The sequence below is a fragment of the Dermochelys coriacea genome, chromosome 27 (assembly GCF_009764565.3).
Source record: "Dermochelys coriacea isolate rDerCor1 chromosome 27, rDerCor1.pri.v4, whole genome shotgun sequence".
In the NCBI taxonomy this organism is placed as follows: Eukaryota; Metazoa; Chordata; order Testudines; family Dermochelyidae; genus Dermochelys; species Dermochelys coriacea.
The window spans coordinates 7,519,171-7,534,518 of NC_050094.1; the positions used below are offsets into that span (position 1 = coordinate 7,519,171).

General features: G+C 45.5%; 1 protein-coding gene across 3 annotated transcripts in view; it reads left to right on the top strand.

Annotated features, from left to right (window-relative positions):
* Positions 1-14,764, top strand: part of MAP3K3 (mitogen-activated protein kinase kinase kinase 3) — a 50,732-nt gene extending 35,968 nt beyond the window's left edge. For 2 of the 3 annotated variants that reach the window (XM_043503364.1, XM_038385613.2), the window contains exons 10-17: positions 330-397; positions 688-780; positions 1,819-2,010; positions 3,956-4,104; positions 5,978-6,109; positions 7,944-8,073; positions 10,880-11,057; positions 13,371-14,764. In XM_043503364.1, coding sequence (XP_043359299.1) covers positions 330-397; positions 688-780; positions 1,819-2,010; positions 3,956-4,104; positions 5,978-6,109; positions 7,944-8,073; positions 10,880-11,057; positions 13,371-13,599 — 1,171 coding nt within the window. In that variant the 3' untranslated portion in view covers positions 13,600-14,764. The remainder of the gene's footprint in view (positions 1-329; positions 398-687; positions 781-1,818; positions 2,011-3,955; positions 4,105-5,977; positions 6,110-7,943; positions 8,074-10,879; positions 11,058-13,370) is intronic. The other variant, XM_043503365.1, reaches the window with a different exon arrangement.
* The last annotated feature ends 584 nt before the right edge of the window (positions 14,765-15,348 follow it).

The window sequence follows — 15,348 nt, forward strand, 5'->3', positions numbered from 1 at the left end:
CTGTGTCAAACCAGTAACAGACTTTCTATCTTGGAGAGCAAACAGTCTAGGTGCACAAGCTGGACCAGCAGGGGTGATGGCAGGGGAGATTAAGTCTAGCTAACTTGGGTTTAGCCGGGTTTTAACTTCCATAGCACAAAAGCAGGAAATAAATCACTGCAGCAGCAATCGTATTGCTGTGTAGCATCTTGTCTTTCTGTTGCTTCTGGGCCAGAGGTTTGAAAACTGCACTTACCCATGTGGAGCTGAATTAACTTCCTTTGAATTCATTGTAGTGTCCACTGCTGTAAATGTCTCTCTGAAATGGCTTATGCTCTTTTTTTAAATAGCCCTTCTTTTCGGAAATCACGGATGTCCAGAGCGCAAAGTTTCCCTGACAACAGACAGGAATTCTCAGGTATATCAGCACCCAGTTTAAAAAGCATCTGTTATAGATATTAACACAGGTTCTGACTTTAGTGTAGCTAATTTGTTATGTGCAGATATTAGTCTCACTCCTTATATCTTCTGTTGTTTTTTTGGTGATTATCCCCCCTTGTTTGCTTTGTACATTTGAGAACTTTTCAATCTAGCTATGAATTTACTGCCTTTTCCTATGAAGCCTGCTGATAGTGGAATGTGCTGCCATTAGAACCTTGTGTACATTGCATAAGGAGTCTCCCTCTGCTTCTTCTTACCTGGTACCAGATCGTGAGAATCAAATCTATGACAAAGCAGGGAAAGGGGGGACGTACCCTCGGCGCTACCATGTCTCCATGCAACACAAAGATTATAGTGACGGTGAGTATGTTGCAGCCCTTCGCCTCTTGGGTTGAAATTGGAGGGGAAGGAGGCAGCAGCTCTAGAGGTGAGCCAGCACCTTTGCGTGGCTGTGGGAAACTCTTGACAACTAGGGCACAAATGTAACTCCTCTGTTTGGAGAGCCTCACCACACACAGCTTCCTTATGTATACAGTTGGTGCCATGCATGGTGGTGGTGGCTCAAGATTGCTGCCATGTGCGATACCAGGTTTCCCTACTGATGCAGGCTGGCCATCCTTTACTCCCTCTCTGAGAGCATCCCTGCTGAACAGTACCTTCCCTGGGATGATGAATAAGCACCTTGGCCACAGGCTGGAGACCGTAACCTAAAGAGGCTTCTACCTTGGGGATCCCCTCTGCTATTTTTATCCTGCGTGGATCCTTGGCACCAGCTATCCCTCGTCCGGCTCACTGTGCTCTCTTTAAAGAGTCTTTAAAGCTTCCTTTTAGTAAGACACTTATTCCTTTAAATCCATTGGTGTGTTAGAGGACCTGCTGGCTGCTCGGGTAATTTTAGAGATTAAGTTGGTCTTAGCCTGTGTACCCTAGTTAACTACCCCTTGTGCTGTGTTATGTTTGTAAGCCTGGGGTGTTATCTGGCAAGCCAGTCTCTCAATCCTCTTACTGCAGCCTGTGTGGCCATTAGCAAACCTCGGAGCTTGCATGGCAGCTTGCCCACTAAGGCTCCTCAATCTTTGCTTTAACTTAAGAGTAAGTTCCTGTTTGGAGCTTGGTGAAGCTGCAGAGGAGGTATGCCTCAGAGTGAGGGCAGTAAAGTGACTCCCCCTCCCATCTCTCTTGGTTATGATCCAGGGTAAGTTGTCCTGGGCTCAAGTAGCATGCTCTCTGAATGTGCATGTTTCAGTGTGTTACCTGCACTGTGGTGGATTTCACATGTCTGGTTTCCCCTTCCCCCAGGACTCAGGCTCTGGCCATGCTTTCCTGTTTGTGCCTAGGTTATTTGGCACACATAACTCTTTCTCCTTCTCTCCCTCTTTCCGTTGTTAATATCTTCAGGCCGGAGGACGTTCCCCCGGATACGGCGGCACCAAGGGAACCTATTCACGCTAGTGCCATCAAGCCGCTCCTTGAGCACCAATGGGGAGAATCTGGGCCTGGCATTGCAGTACCTGGACCCCCGTGGGCGCCTGCGGAGTGCTGACAGTGAGAATGCCCTTACCGTGCAGGAAAGGAACATCCCAACCAAATGTAAGTGTCAGGTGCCAAAGCAGCCAATCTGGGACAATAGGTGCTGGAGGGAGCCAGCATGGATGAGGGGAGAAGGCTCTTAATTTAGTGGACCTGGAGTTGGTGTCCATCTGTCCAAGAGCTTCACTAGGACAAACTGCTCCAAAGCCATCCAGCCTCAGGGTTGCATTTGAACATGGCCATCTACTCAGTCTCCTCTGGTAGACTGGTCCTGATGCTTAGAAAAAAATGGTCTCAGAGCTTGGTGCTCCTTCTGCTGGATAGCCTTTAGGTCCCACCTGTGGTGGGAGAAGCCAGTGAGTCCAGCTAAGAAACCATGTCCAGACCCAGAATAATCAGGCTTGTTTTCTGCTTCCCAGTCAGTATTCTGGTCACACTGTTCAGCAATTCCCATTTTGGTACATTATGATCTGACTCTGTAAGAGAAATTCCAGTAACTGGCTATGCCTGAAATAGCTCTAGTGTCACTAACTAAGAACATGTGGATTTAAAAATACTTTGACAGCAGTCCCTAAAATAGCCAGCACTGTCCCTAACCATGATCCATACCAGCAGTGGTCTGTTTGCTGCAAGCTCACACTGAAAGAATGGGCTTTTCTATTACAGAGCATTGGCAATTCTGCCACAAGGTAAAATCTGAAATCAGCTGAATCCAGGTGATGTCCAGGGTTTTAAAGCAGTTCTTAAAGAGTTGTTTATTTTATTAGTACAGTTTATCTTGTGTAGAATGATGCTTGCAGACTACAGTATGTTACTAATTAAAAATTATTTTTGTTTTTGTGATTCCTGGTGGTAAGAATTATTTCCATGTTAATGGAACCCTAGACTTTTTTGGGAATGTTTCAGTTTGTAAAGAATAAAAATATCCAAGTTATTTCCTCATAAAAATAGATACGAAAGGACAAAGTGTTAGAATGTGGAGAGCATCAAAGATGATAATCTTGTACAGTAACTTTGAAAGTTAGCCCCTAAATTTGAGTCACTAAACTTAACTGTTTAAAGCAAATTTAACTTGATCAAATGTATCTCTTTAAAACATTGACTCCCAATAACAAAGTCAATTATTTATGCCACTTTGCATCCTCAAATTGTTCAGCTGGCTGCTTTCTGCTTTTTTTGTTTTTTATAATGAAAATGCTTTGTTTACAGGCTTTTCTTTGTAATTAAATGCAAAGTGGGGGTAAAACACTACCTCCCTGATCTAGTGTTCCTGTTTCTCACTCTGTGCTGGTGTAAATGACTGCAAAATATGTAGTTCAGTGGAAAACTGAGCTCAGTTATTAGAATCTGACACCAGAGTTTCCTATTTATACAGAACAAAGGCTTTGTCCCCTCACAAAACACTCCTCTAGCTAGAATTCTGATAAGACCCCTGGAAATGGTGTCATCCTTGTCATTTCCAGCAGGAAAGAAGTGATCTTAGCAAGACACCCAGCTCCTTTTTATTCCCTACAGGGATGAACTGCAGCAAGATTAGGGGTTTAATACTCGCCTCCCTCCCCCTGAGGTAATAGCAACTTCTCTTGAGTGGATGGAAATGCTGCATTCCAAAGCAATAGACCACTTACCTGGCCAGAAATGATTTGTGCATTCCAATGGATTTATCTCAGTGGAACCCCTGATGGTGGAGTGAAGCATCACTAAGTTCAGTGAAACAACTTGGGACATAATCTCCAAGTGGAACTTCACAACAGCATTTTGTTATGTTCCATGTGTTCATTTTAGCATGAGTGTGATTCAGTGATTAGAGCGGGAGTCTAGGAGTGCATGTTGGAGCCCTGAATTCTAGTCAGGGTTCTGCCACTGACTCACTGACCTCGGGAGAGTCACTTTCCATCTGTAAAATGGATATTGAAATCTCTTCATAGTAGGAATTGATGTTTGTAAAGCACCTTGTGATCCTCCGCTAGCACTGTAACAGGGCAAATTATTATTGTGTTTGCAGCTCCAAGTGCCCCAATAAACTGGCGACGAGGGAAACTTCTGGGACAGGGTGCCTTTGGTCGTGTGTACTTGTGCTACGATGTGGACACTGGCAGAGAGCTTGCAGCTAAACAGGTCCAGTTTGACCCAGACAGTCCTGAAACAAGCAAGGTATTTGAAAGAACTCCTCAAAGCTGCCGAAGCTAACCATTCACGCTGAGATTTTGTAATGTGCCTATGTCTCTCTCTGAAAGCTAACATCTTCCACGGCCTGTGCTAGGGTTCCAGGCTTCAAGGTGTCATTTAAAAATAACTTCTGTTAGTGTTGAGAATAACTTAAGCTTGAATCTGAAATCTATTTCCTCACTCTACTTTTGGCCCGCCATTCCCTACTGGCTTGTTGCCAAGTTCCTTTTGGGTGCTGAGTGGCTACCATTGGCCTTGTTAGACGGAAGTGCATGAGAAAAACCAGCACTGAGATATTTGGGGGTTTGACATACAATATTGTGTTTGCAAAGCCCCCTTAAGGGTAAAATGATAAATCTTGTGTTGGGTTTGCTGACCCATTTCGGGAAGTTTCTAAAGATTTATTATTCTCTAAACAAACTAAACTTGGATATCTAACTTCTTGGCCAAAAGGAAGACTGTACATCCAGGGTGAGAACTTGGCTCTGACCAGTTTTAACTGGCATTCCTGTTGAAATGGGAGCAGGGGGCCATTGGGTGCGTGGCCTGCAGGAGTAATGGAGTAACTTGCTGATGCCCGCACCGTGACTATAGTGTGTATTGCCATCAGGGGACTCCTTGCCAGTTTAACATGCCACCTTCCCAACATCTAGCGAGGTCACTGTGAGGCAGGAGAATTGATCCATGAAGATATAATTGTTCTAACTGAGCAATGGGGATTATGATCCCAATTTAAGTGAGGCCCTGACCATAGTGGGCTGTCATTTACACTGGATCTCTGCTGTAAATCAGACAGTGATGCTGGGCCAAGGGAGAACAGGCTGGAATGTATTCTGGAGGTGCTGGCACCCCAAACCTGATTCCATTTATCTGTGTAGTGCCTAGTTCCTCCCTCTTGAAAAGATGCACCTTCGCCATAAATAGGAGAGGGGAATCTGGCAGCTTCCTATGGCAGAGGAGACTGTTGCAGGGTGTGGAGGACTGAATCAGTGGGAATGCTTTTGGGGAAGTAACATGCTGCTGTTCTACAAACCAGTTGTGCTCTGATACCTTTAATGGTCAGTGTGTTCATTCTCTGGGAGAATCTGATGCGTCTCCTGTGCAGTCAGGATCTCTGATTCAGCCTGAAATTGTTGGATAGCCCTCCTGCTATTGTACTATGAAACCCTGTTGCATCTGTGATGAGGATAAGGGAGAGAATCTTTGTGTGCGGTTGCAGATGCTTTAGATCCTACAAGATCAGCATCCCTTCCTAAGCTTGAATTTGAGTAAAAGTCACCAGCATAAATCTGGGCAGGAAACCAGTGATTGAAATTCTTAGGTTAAGGGTGCCTAAGAAATATCTTGGTATCTAAAGGGGTGGGGATACTACACACTCATTCCTAGCACATCTGCAGGCCTTTATATTCAATTGCTGTTTTTACAAACAAAAAACCTCAGCCCTCCAGTGTGGGAGGAAGGACTAGTCCCATGTTACAGCTGGTGAAATAGTTAATTTTTTTAATGATTTGGCCAAAGCCATGCAGTAAGACATTGATAGTCAAGATTAGAAACCAGGCGTTTCTGGTACTCAGCCCACTGGACAGCAGTGCCTCTCTGCTAGACCTTATTACATGTGAAGCACCTGCAATCATACTTACAAACTTTTTACACAATAAACATTAACCTGATAGTGGCTAGAACATTAGCTTTTTCCAGGGTCTGCCTCAGCTAATGCCATCCAGAGGATAGATTTACACTGAGCCCACAGACACAAGGGGTCAAATTAGTGGCATTGTGGCAGTGTCATGGGCAAGGGTTGTTGAAATGGAGTGGTCCTTAGGGCACTGTACCTAACCTGCTCTCTCAACATCTGTAGGAAGTGAGCGCTCTGGAGTGTGAGATCCAGCTGCTGAAGAATCTCCAGCATGACCGCATTGTTCAGTATTATGGTTGCCTCCGGGACCGAGCAGAAAAGACCTTGACCATTTTCATGGAGTATATGCCTGGGGTAAGAGAGAAAACACGTCCTTTAGAATTGTCGTCCTTGCCTGTTACTCTGACCAGGTCACCCCACACTTCAAACGTTCTCAACTGGTTCCTCCTGAACATTTTAAGTTCAACCTTGATGGCCTGTCACAGCTCTGCCCCTCCCTACTTCCAGTCTCAACCACCCACTTGTCCATTTCTTCCACACCTTCTTCCTATATTTTGTGCTTGGAACACTCCCCCTGAACTCCTCTCTAAGGCCATGTCTCTCTCTTCCTTTAAATGCATCTTCCTACAAAGCCCTCAAGAAATTAGACAACCAATAAACAGTTGGGGCAAACTGAGGATTTATTATACAGCAAAAATATGTGATCATGAATTTTTAAACCTTTCTCTGCATCTAATTGGAAGCTCTTCAGGGCAGAGATTGTTTCTTCCTGTGTGTTTGGACAGCACATACCCTATTGTAGGTGCCTCCAGAATACAGATAAATTCACTGGTTGGAAAACATGCAGGGGCATGGGATGGCCTCTGTAGTTTCAGTGTTGAAACAATAGCTTCTAGCTACTAACATCAGAAACAAACATGCACATTATGTGGTAGTTAAAGGAGACTGTTTTGGAGGATCTGGGAAGTTATCAGATCAGAGACCATTGAAACTTGGGGGCCCAGTTTTATCTGCCTTGATCTTTATCTGTGAGATAGTGTTTTGAGAAATTGGAACTCTCACAGTGTTCAAGTCTCTGTATGGGTGGATCCCGTTCTTGGTGCGCATACACCCCATGCGCAGGAGATTGGAATTGCTGGTGGGATCATGCATGTTCTCGGCATGTTCATACTCCTCCTAAGGCCAGAAAGGGTGGAGTGACCCCAACCTCCACTCAGTTCCTTGTCACTAAGGCTACAATTTAGACATGGGCATTTTTAGTAAAAAATCGTGGATAAGTCATGAGCAGTAAACAAAAAATCATGGGCCCGTGACCTGTCCATGACTTTTTTACTAAAAATACCCCTGACCTAAATCTGGGGTGTGCAGGAGGGGGAAGCCACTGCTCAGGTGGGTGGGGGACCAGAGGGCTGCTGGTGGCGGGGGGTTCGGTGCCAGAGACACCAGCTGCTGGGGGTGGCTGAGCAGCGGCTGCTTTGGCCACCCCCAGGGCCGTTGCTGGGGCAGTCCCCGGGGCCAGGTGCACTGGCCGTTGCTCGGGCGGCCCCCGGGACCAGCTGCCTGGGGCCGCTCCAGCAGTGGCCGGTGTGGCTGTCCTGAGGGCCACCTAAGCAGCTGGCCCCAGGGTCAGCCACACTGGCTGCTGCAGAAGTCACGGAGGTTGCAGAAAGTCATGGAATCCGTGACTTCTGCGACCTCTGTGACTGACAGAGTCCTACTTATCGCTGCCTGGGGCAGCAAGATGGAACCTGTGTCCTACTGGAGTCTCACTTATTCCAAAGTTGTTAGTGTAGTTACTGTACTTACTTTTTTTAATTTTCATATCCTGTTGGCAAAAAAAAGTTTTGTCAGCTGGTAGTCCTGCATTGATCTGTGCAATATCCAAGCAGACCCCAGATAATGGGTTCCCTTGAAGGGATTAGAGTATTTTTACATTCCATCCTACCCCTGGATCATTATTTGTGACAGCTACCAAGGAGAAGTCAAGATGATCTGGTCCCTCTACCCCAGAGGACAAGGAGCTGAAGAGATTAGATCTTTTTGGTAGAAAAACATATTTTTCAGCTAGTTTGCAGCTCAGAATAGCTGACCATGCTGTGAGCACAAACTCTTGGGTAATGAATGGATTCTGCAGATCCTGTGGCTTGTCATTTCCGAGCTAATCTTGTCCGTTTGCTTTTTGGTATAGGGTTCAGTGAAAGACCAGCTGAAGGCCTATGGTGCACTGACGGAAAATGTGACCCGGAAGTACACCCGCCAGATTCTTGAGGGCGTCTCCTACCTTCACAGCAATATGATCGTGCACAGGGACATAAAGGGTGAGAGCATCAGGCCGGTCTTGGATGAGGGCTGAGTGTTTATATAGGAGACTGCATGTCGTGTTTGGGGTTTATTAAAAACTAAACACACTCTTGGAAGCCTCCAGCTTGAGCTGTCGGTATGATGTCTCCTTTATGATTGCCTTCTCAGGGCCCAGATCAGTCAGCAGTACATGTTAAGGTCCATTATCAGCAACCTATAGAAAGAGGAGAGCTGTACGAACTTGTGACAGGTTGGGTCACAGAAACCGCCTTAGGAATGCCACCTGATGTGCCTAGACTACTTCTGAGCCTGTTTTCCCTGCCAGCTTAGGAATTCAGTCCCTTGCCTGGTTTGAGCCAGACACACTTGCCTGCTGCAAACACAGATCCAAGTCTGAACCACGTCCCCCACAAGCTGCAGGCTTAACTGAAAACAGCTTAAGAAGTGCTCCTGTCTCCAACACTCAGATACCCAGCTCCCAGTGGGGGTCCAAACCCCAAATAAATCCATTTTACCCTGTATAAAGCTTATACAAGGTAAACTCATAAATAGTTCGCCCTCTATAACACTGATAGACATATATGCACAGCTGTTTCCGCCCCCCCCACCTCCCCCAAGGTATTATTACATACTCTGGGGGTTAATTAATAAGTAAAAAGTGATTTTATTAAATACAAAAAGTAGGATTTAAGTGGTTCCAAGTAATAACAGACAGAACAAAGTAAATTACCAAGCAAAATAAAACAAAACATGCAAGTCTAAGCCCAATACAGTAAGAAGCTGAAAACAGATGAAATCTTACCCTCAGAAATGTTTCAATAAGCTTCTTTCACAGACTAGGTGCCTTCCTAGTCTGGACCCAATCCTTTCCCCTGGTACAGTCCTTGTTTCAGCTCAGGTGGTAGGTAGGGGATTTCTCATGACTGCAGCCCCCTTTGTTCTGTTCCACCCTCTTGTATATCTTTTGCACAAGGCGGGAATCCTTTGTCCCTCTCTGGGTTCCCACCCTTCCTTCTAAATGGAAAAGCACCAGGTTAAAGATGGATTCCAGTTCAGGTGACATGGTCACATATCCCTGTAAGACTTCATTAGACACTTGCCAGCGCAAACGTATACAGGAAGATTTTTACAAGTAAACAGAGCCATCTACAGTCAATTGTCTAGCTGATGGGAGCCATCTAGATTCCAAACCACCATTGCGCCCACACTTTGCATAATTACAATACGACCTCAGAGTTATAGTTCATATTTCTAGATTCAGGTACAAGAGTGTTACATTTATACAAATAGGATGACCACACTCAATAAATTATAAGCTTTGTAATGATACCTTACAAGAGACCTTTTGCATGAAGCATATTCCAGTTACATTATATTCACACTCATTTAAGATATTTTCTTAAAATCATACAAAGTGCAACATCACAGCGCTGTTCTCCACTTTGCAGCCTCTGGAGGAGCTGACATTTGGGGTTCTAATAAGGATGGTATTGTGGGGAGATGTAATCTTTAAAATCCCTCGTCTGCAACTGCTGATCCCTTTCTCTCACATCCCAACATCCCTCCCAAAGCGAGGTTTTATTCCTGGCTGATCCCCTCTCTTCCCACCTGTGGTCACCTACTTTGCTTTTTTTGGTTACTTCCTAGATTAGCCTGTGCCTAGCCAAACTGCTACGTTCTCATTGGTGGACAGGCAGAATGCCTTAAGAACACCACGTCTAGATCCAGCAACAGCTTCTGCCAGCAGGGTTTCCTTCAGGCTGCTGTCCTGACCTTTCTTACCTCCCCCTTGCAGAAAATCTTCTCTGGCCTCCTACGCTAATGTTCTGTGAGACCCACAAAATCCTTAAACTGCCAGTTCCTAGTATTATCTTCTTAGGAGCCAGCCAGTCTCCTAAGGGTTAACAATAGTTGTCAGCACAAGTTCTTGTTATCCAGTGGAGGGCTGGTGGAGTATCCTATACAGGCCTGTAAGTCCTCATCACATCATTACTAGGCTGATAAAGATGAGTGAGTCATTGGTGCTAAAACAGCATCTTCATGTGGGTCTTGTACATCATCTTAAAGTATTCACATGAGCATTGTGCTCCCTGGCAGGTTACTCATTGGTACATCCCCATCCTCCATGCCAGATTTACACACTTTCCTCCAGGGAACTGGGTGGACCCCTATAATACTCTGCATAGGGCCCTGCAAACCTAAGACTGCCCTACAGAGGGCACTTGACATAAGGCAGAACAGGTGTGTGTACGGTTTATCGGACAGCAACAGTGAGGGGCTCCAGATCCCACTGTAAGCTTGAAGGGAGTGAAAAAGGTCCTTCTTAGGCTCTAGCATACATCTATATAACAAGCCACCATCTGCCAGTTCCCTTTGGCCAGGGTAAACAGGACCTCCAAGCAGGTAACATGGGCTAACTTGTTCACTGCAGGAGTGCAAAGTTATCTAATTAGTTCCATCTGCTAATCTTTGCTTTCTGGCAAGCAGAATATACACCAAACCTGCACTCAGCCATTGACCAGAGGAGCCCTTTATAGGTTGCCAGACCTGTTTGCAGACACTGCAACAATGAGAACACTGACTCAGCACTTCCCCCCCACCCCCCCCTTCACTTCCTTGTGTTTTTCCCTAAAGTGGCAGTTGTTGACAAATGGCTTGATTGCAGCCTGGAGAACAAAGATGGTGGCATAGCAGGTCACCAGAGGCTTAATTGGGAAAGATCCTATCATGGACCCAGGCACATCTGGATCAGATGTAAACTCTACAGGTTGCAAATCCGACAGCAGGATTGTACAACAGCTGCCTGAATTCTTTTCCCTCCAGGAGCCAATATTCTCCGTGACTCAGCTGGGAATGTGAAGCTTGGGGACTTTGGGGCCAGCAAACGGCTGCAGACCATCTGCATGTCTGGAACAGGTATCCGCTCTGTCACCGGCACGCCATACTGGATGAGCCCAGAGGTGATCAGCGGAGAGGGTTATGGAAGGAAAGCGGATGTATGGTGAGGAATTGCTCAGAGCTTTATCTATATTCCATAGAAAGATTCACAGCTTTTCTTGAGACCTAGGTGATGTGGTCAGTTGTTAGTGAATCAGCTCTGCTTCTGTAGATTTGGATTCAAATTTAGCCTGAATCACTAGTTTGACACAATTTGGGCTAGTTGATCACAGCTTGAGACCTGGGGCTGCTGTGGACTGTATTGTGCAATTTCATCTTCAAAAATCCATTCTGCAAGGCTGTGGTCCTTCTAACTATTACATCATCACATGGAGGCAGGAGGGAAGATGCTATCAATTTGTCTGTGTTCAAGACTATCTCTTATTGTACTTCCATCTTCCCATATCCCTTAACTGTGTTACATCTAGGTTAGGCAGAAAGCCACTTAGGATAGAGTCCTGTTTTCAGTTTGTCTACAGTGCCATAGGTGTTCATGGCATGTTATAGACAATGTTAGGATTTTGGTGCATTGACAGAACTGTGGGGAGGGAATGCTTCAGACTGGAATAGCAGGGGAGCTGTAGGTCGAGATTGAGGTGAACTGGCAGACAGATGCATGGAAATTGTATACACATTAGGATTAGCACAAGTCAGGAAACAATACTCGCGCAATAGAAGAATTAACAGTCCCAAATCCCTGAAGTATTAGTTTTTAGAGACAGTGGGCTGGCCAGGGCTATAGTTAAGTTGTGCAGCTTTAATAAGAGTTACCAGTAAAAGCAGTGCTTATGTCTCCTTAATTAAATGAGGACTGCATTATTTTTCATACAACTACTTAACAGAATTGTAACTGAAAATTTTTCCCAGTATACAGTGATCTCTCCCATCTAGGAATCTCTGGGAAAGAATGGAGCACATGTGCATCCTCCCGGGATTGATGCAGTTGTAAATTTCCTTTTGATGTTGACAGTGGTCCATTCCCATCAGAGAGGCACTGCTGTTGGCTGAGCTCCAGGCTTTACAATCCTGATGGTTATTTTGGGGTCAGAATTTTCCAGTTCCATGTTAGTATCTGAGTAGATGTGTATGGAGGAGACACAGAAACGTAACCGATCCAGCCACCTGGCGGTCAGCCATCGCTGCAGGCCTCTCCAGTTTTTTTCTTAAATAGCAAAATATGTGAGTTATTTGTTATTGCTGGAAAAAATTGCTTGAAAAACATTCCTGCTGTTTGCTGAATATCTTAAAGAAACTGGATCTGCTTAAACGGTATAAATCAGTCTAAACAGTAAAATATCCCTGATTAGTCTTGAGCAAACCCCAGCACATCAGCACACATGGTTTGCATTTTCTGTACTCTCGTACTAAGTCTTAGGCTGTGGGGAAACCAGTGTTAACTTTTTTTGTTGGGTTTAAACCTTGTCAAGAAACTGGTACTTGTGCATGCATCAGATTTAATTCCTTTCCTCCCCTGCTTTGGTGATTGATGGGAATCTGCCTTTGATGAAACATCTATTCTTTGTGGCACAGATCAGAAGAGTTTAGTTTTAAAGATGAGTGGGGAATTTTTCCCTATTTAATAGCGGGAAGTGTGATCTGGAAGCCAGGAACTGCTCAGCTCTGTCGGTGATTCCCTCTTGGCCTTGAGCAGGTCACTTAATTTTTCTTGAGCAAAATTCACTGCCATCATACACAAGCACATTTCCATTGGAGTCACCGGAGCTACGCGTGCTTCAAATCACTGCTGAATTTGGCTCCCTGTAAAATGAGGGGTAATACGAGCTTTCCTTCCACACAAGGATAGCAAGGCTCTTAGTGTCTTTCTACTCTGAAAAGTGATTTTGTCAAAACGGCCTTGTGGGATTACACATCTCTGATTTACTCAATTTACAGATCTTTTCTATCTTGCAGCCCTGCAAACCTCCCCCTGGGATCTGAGAGTTCAGCTGGGTGTTATCCTACTCCTGCACCCACACCTGTGATACAAGTTCAGAAGGTCAAATGATGCTGTTAGTGGCATCTGTGTGGACCTATTGCCTTCAGTGGGTAGTACAGGTGTTAACTGAGGAGAGTTTGAGGACATAGGGCTGCACAGGTGTAACTTAAATTGTTGACGCTGTGTGAGCCACAATGGAACCCAGCTCCGTCTCCCAGAGCTGCCGACTCTCAGCATAATACTAAAAAGTAGTGATGTCAGTTGTCAGCAGATCTGGCTTGGAATCCATGCAGAGAATAGATATGAGTATGAGGCCATTTTTATAGTCCCTATTCAGAGCAGAGCTGTACCTGACCACTTGCTGCTAGGAATTCCTATGTAAATGCTAAGCATTATTGTATGAAGCTCTGTCTCATATTTTTTTCCTGTCTGCTTCTCCAGGAGCCTTGGCTGCACTGTCGTTGAGATGCTGACTGAGAAACCACCCTGGGCAGAATATGAAGCCATGGCAGCCATTTTCAAAATTGCCACCCAGCCAACCAACCCCCAGCTCCCTTCTCACATATCGGAACATTGCCGGGACTTTCTAAAGCGAATCTTTGTGGAAGCCCGGCAGAGACCTTCAGCCGAAGAGCTGCTCAGACATCACTTTGCACAGCTCCTGTACTGAATTACCTCCCATGCCAGCAGTTCGCTCTGGGCTTCGATGCCCCTGTCTGGTGAAACCATGCAAGTGACCGTTCTGGAGCTGCGTCTTCAAAATGCTGTCTCAGCTGTCCTAGTCCTCTGGCAACTGATGCTGAGGAACCCAAGGTATGGCCTTGTGTCCTGGTATGTTTTGCTGGACTGAGGCTCATTCTGCCAGTGGCCGTACAGCACAGAGCTACATTTTGTCCTTGTTATCTTGTTGTGAGTGGGCAGCTGGCTGCATGTTTTCTGCAGGCACTAGCAGAAGGTTCTTGTTGAATGTACATAGGCAACAGAAATCTGGACCAAAGTGGGAACTGGAGGAGCTATGTTCAGAGTAGAAACATACGACAGCCACCCAAACCAGCTCTCCACAGGGGGCTTTACAGTGTGGATCGCTCTGTTTTCCAGACTGCTAGGTCTTTCCAGGCTTCTACAGTACAAGAATCCAGCAAAGCCATGTGTCATTGAGCATGCGCTCTATATATAATTATATATTTTTCTTCTTAAGTATTCAGCATCTGAAGGTGTTCAGAAAATATTGATTCAGAAAATATGTGAATAGTATTATTTTATAATGAACCCTGGGGTTCGGGGTGGGAGGGGGAGTTGTTTTGCTATCCAAATGTCAGGATAATTAGAAAGGAAGTTCCAGCAGAACACATGCTTTATAGGGCCTATGCTAAAGGGCTCTCCCAGCAAGGTTAGGGAGTCCATACTTGACTTTCAAGGCCAAAGTTATCCTAGCGTGAGGACAAGGTGTCCTCACTGTACCTCCCTAAGACTTCTTGTTCCAAACAAAACTCTTCTGGAAGGGAGAGTTCACAGGACAGCTTTCTGCTGCACCTGTCTTTCCAAGTGATAAACTATTTATACCAATCCCTTAAACCAAAGATGATTTCAATGCTGCCAGAGAACTTACTTCAGGGAAAGGTTAAATACTTACATTAGGCCAGACTGGCAAAGCTACATGAAGAAAATGAGTTGCCCTTTCTTGCATAGGGAGGAGTTTGCTGGACACTAATTCACTGGGCGTTCTAGGGTGAAACCAAAGGTGATCTTTCTCTGCATGTTTCGGTATATGTGGAAATACTCATTTCAAGTTTCCACAATCGTTTTAAAAAACAAAACAAAAAAACAGAAAACCCTGGAACAAATAAAAACCATGGTAGAGAATCTTTTGTAACTGAGACATGTCAGTCAATGAGGCAAAGGTAAAGAGCATTTGTTATGCCGGTCTGATATCGACTGGAAAAATAGGATAGGTCCCCGAGAGAGAAGCATAACATACACAGACTGGTTTGCTCTATTGCAGTGGTTCTCAAACTGTGAGTCAGGACCCCAAAGTGGGTCATGACCCTGTTTTAATGGGGTCACCCAGGCTGGCTTTCTATTTGCTGGGGTCCAAGCCGCATCGCCTGGGGCCGAAGCCCAAGCCAGAGTCCAGGGCAGCATGGCTCAGGCTTCAACTTCAGCCCTGGGTGGTGGGGCTCAGGTTACAGGACCCCCACCCAGGGCTGAAGTCCTTGGGCTTCAGCGCCCCCACCCTGCCAGGGTGGTGGGGCTTGGGGCAGGCTCAAGCTTCAGCCCCTCCACCTCCTGGGGTCGTGTAGTAATTTTTGTTGTCAGAAGGGGCTCGTGGTGCAATGAAATTTGAGAACCCCTGCTCTATTGTATCTTGCCATGGATATGTACCAAGCTTCTGATATCTCTGCCACTGGTGGCTTGCTAG